Source organism: Etheostoma spectabile, chromosome 1 (assembly GCF_008692095.1).
Source record: "Etheostoma spectabile isolate EspeVRDwgs_2016 chromosome 1, UIUC_Espe_1.0, whole genome shotgun sequence".
Classification (NCBI taxonomy): Eukaryota; Metazoa; Chordata; class Actinopteri; order Perciformes; family Percidae; genus Etheostoma; species Etheostoma spectabile.
Genome location: NC_045733.1, coordinates 27,841,507 through 27,844,712, shown reverse-complemented (window position 1 = coordinate 27,844,712; position 3,206 = coordinate 27,841,507). Strand labels below are relative to the sequence as shown.

At 38.9% G+C, this 3,206-nt stretch overlaps 1 protein-coding gene across 2 annotated transcripts in view; it reads left to right on the top strand.

Moving 5' to 3' along the window:
- The window catches only part of tars3 (threonyl-tRNA synthetase 3), a 13,431-nt gene that overhangs the window by 3,717 nt on the left and 6,508 nt on the right, over positions 1-3,206 (top strand). For both annotated transcript variants that reach the window (XM_032514987.1, XM_032514976.1), the window contains exons 7-10: positions 246-310; positions 440-518; positions 727-873; positions 2,635-2,733. In XM_032514987.1, the coding sequence (XP_032370878.1) occupies positions 246-310; positions 440-518; positions 727-873; positions 2,635-2,733 (390 nt within the window). The remainder of the gene's footprint in view (positions 1-245; positions 311-439; positions 519-726; positions 874-2,634; positions 2,734-3,206) is intronic.

Sequence of the window (3,206 nt, the reverse complement as noted above, 5' to 3'; positions counted from 1 at the left end):
TTGTCCCGTTTTTGTTTTAAAAAAAAAAAGTTAAAAACTGGACATATGTGAGGTGCCTTTTGTCGCAACTGTTTCCTGAACTGATGAGTAAAATGTTTACTAGCCATAAACTGACCAATCCTGGTTTATACAGTCTTGCCTAGTTGTATTTTTATTATTTGTGTGCATGGAATCTGGTTTTCTCCATGGATTCTTCCTCTGCCCAGGATAACTTTGAATTAACCCAAGGTGTTTGTATCTTTCAGTACAACAAATTCAAGTGCCGCATTCTGAATGAGAAAGTCAGCACCCCCACTACTACAGTCTACAGGTACGTGGCTTATAGAAAGAAGAAGAATTATTAACTGGATCTTTTTATTTTTTCACGAAGATGTGCAAGTTATTTTTGGGTCGTTGTGAAACTAACTGTACTGAACTGTAATTTATGAATCCTGGTTAGATGTGGGCCCTTGATTGACTTGTGCAGAGGTCCCCATGTGAGACATACAGGCAAGATCAAGGCCATGAAGATCTACAAGGTTTGTGGAAGTCCAAAATCCACAATCCCCAAACCTATGAATGCTGTTCTCAGTTTTTTTTTTTCATTCAAATATTGGCATCTTTCAACTTAGTTTGTCTAACAATTTAACATATAATTTCCCAGTTTCTAGCTCCTTTTTTAAAGTCTGTTATTTTGTGCTAACGTTTCAAAATGTAAATATTTCTCTTTTCTATCGCTATCATCAGAACTCTTCAACCTACTGGGAGGGCCGCGCTGACATGGAGACGTTACAGAGGATCTATGGGATATCCTTCCCAGACTCAAAGATGCTGAAGGAGTGGGAACGTTTTCAGGAGGAGGCCAAGAATCGAGACCATCGCAAGATTGGCAAAGTGAGTCACTGTAGGCAGTCAAGTTCAGGCCCACCCAGCTGGCTGTGGCTTAAAATTGCAGACGGAAATCCAGTTCAAAGTGAATTTGAGTTTTTCCTCATGAGAGTCTGTTTGTGGTTTTATGGATGTGGTGGAACCCTGAAACAAACCTGGAGCACGGTTTCCAGGCAAAAATCAACTGTAAAGATGCATGCAACAATATACAAACAAAATACAACATTACGCAGAGGTCAGGAATGGTCAAATTGTTGCTTACGCTGTCACCCAGGGATCAAATTTTGGTGCTCTTTGGACATGGTGTGTTTTGCATTAAATCATCATTGCTGCTTTATGCCAGCTGAGGGCGCTGTGTTTCCTCTCACACATTAGGGAGCACTGTGAGTCATCTGAGCACCCCAGCTGGTTTCCCAGTCTCAGAGAAACGGAGGACAGCACCTTAATCAGCACTGATAACAACACAGATCCGTATTACACCCCAGAGTCAAGATGTTGCTGTAGAAGCCAGTTGGAGGGAGGTGACAAAAGTAACAGGTCGTTTTAAAGATGGTGCCTTGTGAAAATATTTCTAAGCTGACTTTTATCATTTGCATACTGCGTCATGAAAGCCCGTTTTAAACATTGTGGAATGCTACCTAATGGCGTTGAAGTAAAATCGGGTGCTTCAGCAGTGATCTGCGCCTGAGTCTCTCACATTGATTTTTATAAAGTTGATCAAACATGTACCTCGCCAGTTTTGACATATGTACAGAGGAAATAAAAGCCCTAATGTGTGGCTATAAAACCTATCTCCAGAGGGGTGTTTTATAAAGCAAGATTACTGTTAAAGCATGCTTATTTGTTTGGAGAAATTCTGTTTCATAGCCATAACTACAGTGTAAAGATGCGAAGAGGTGAGAGCTGTTATAAAGTCATGTACAAGGAGACCATTTGTATTGATGATGTTAATATAAATACGGTTTAGGTTATCTTCCGTGAGGACATTACTTTGGACTTTAAGACTCTGTATCTTGGAAATATACCTCAAAGTTGGCAGAAAGGGCACAAACTCTTAACGCATGTATTGCTAGTGACCAGTAAAAAGGCTATTAAGTAAGAAGAAGTTCACCCCATGTAGGAGGAGTCCTGCAGCGACCCGGGTTCGAATCCAACCTGTGGACCTTTGCTGTGTGTCATCCACCGTCTCTTTCCCCTTTTCCTGTCTATCCACTTTCACTAATAAAGGGAAAGACCCAAAAAAAATAATGTTAAAGAAATAGCCACTACCAGATTGTCCAACAATTACTTCAAAGAGAGACGTTGTAACAGAAATCTACAGAATGGAGCAGATTACCGCTCATGTTAACTGAAGAAAAGAAACATTTTTTTTTGAGCACTGGTAAAGGTGGTATAACTGTCTCAAATAAATGGCCTGAATATTCCTTTACTTTATTGAAAATTATTTCTTCCTGTTTTATTTTGTTACTATGGTGTTATTTTTGTTGGTTCATTTGTATGTTTGTTTATCCCATCTTTTAATTTTTATACTTATAATATATATATATATTTTTTTTAACAGGTGTATATGAGATTCTGAACAATAATAAAATAAAAATGAGTACAGTTTACCATCACAGGATAGTTACGGAAATCCTAGGACCTGCAGACACTTTTTACACTAATGTGGATAAGATAAGAGCTGTTTGTCCTGCTTTCCAGCTACTGTATCTGCAGATAATACAAATATGTGTACTCATTAAAAAGTCTTCTTTGTCTGCTTCATAGGATCAGGAGCTGTTCTTCTTCCATGATCTCAGCCCCGGCAGTTGTTTCTTCATGCCACGGGGAGCCTACATCTACAATACACTCACCGAGTTCATCAGGGTAGGAGCGGGGACCAAACGCAGATCCCTTCCTCTTTTTATTTAAAGTTAATTTGTCAAGTTTCATTCCAAACTACGAAGGCCTTCAGATAAAGACATATTTCTTTTGAAGAGTTTTGGTTTAACATCCAAAAAGATTGAAGTAAAATCCATTAGAATATATTATCATATCATTACTAGGGCTGTCAAAATAACGGGTTCATTTCGATTAATTAAGCTGAGAAAAAATAACGCCAATCTAGCCACCGTTCGATTATGAAATGAAGAAGGGAGATGAGAACGTGCTGCCTGCATAATTGGTTGGAACATTTACTTATAAAAATCTCCTTCTTCCTGAAGCACTTTTGAATTGATTTCCTCATCCTGCTCTGCCTTTGAGAAATTAAAAGTTCAGATGGGCAGATCTGTAATTTGGCCCCTTATGAGGTCTTGTCTTGCCCACCTCTTCCTCAAAAGCTACAGACTCAGAAATGG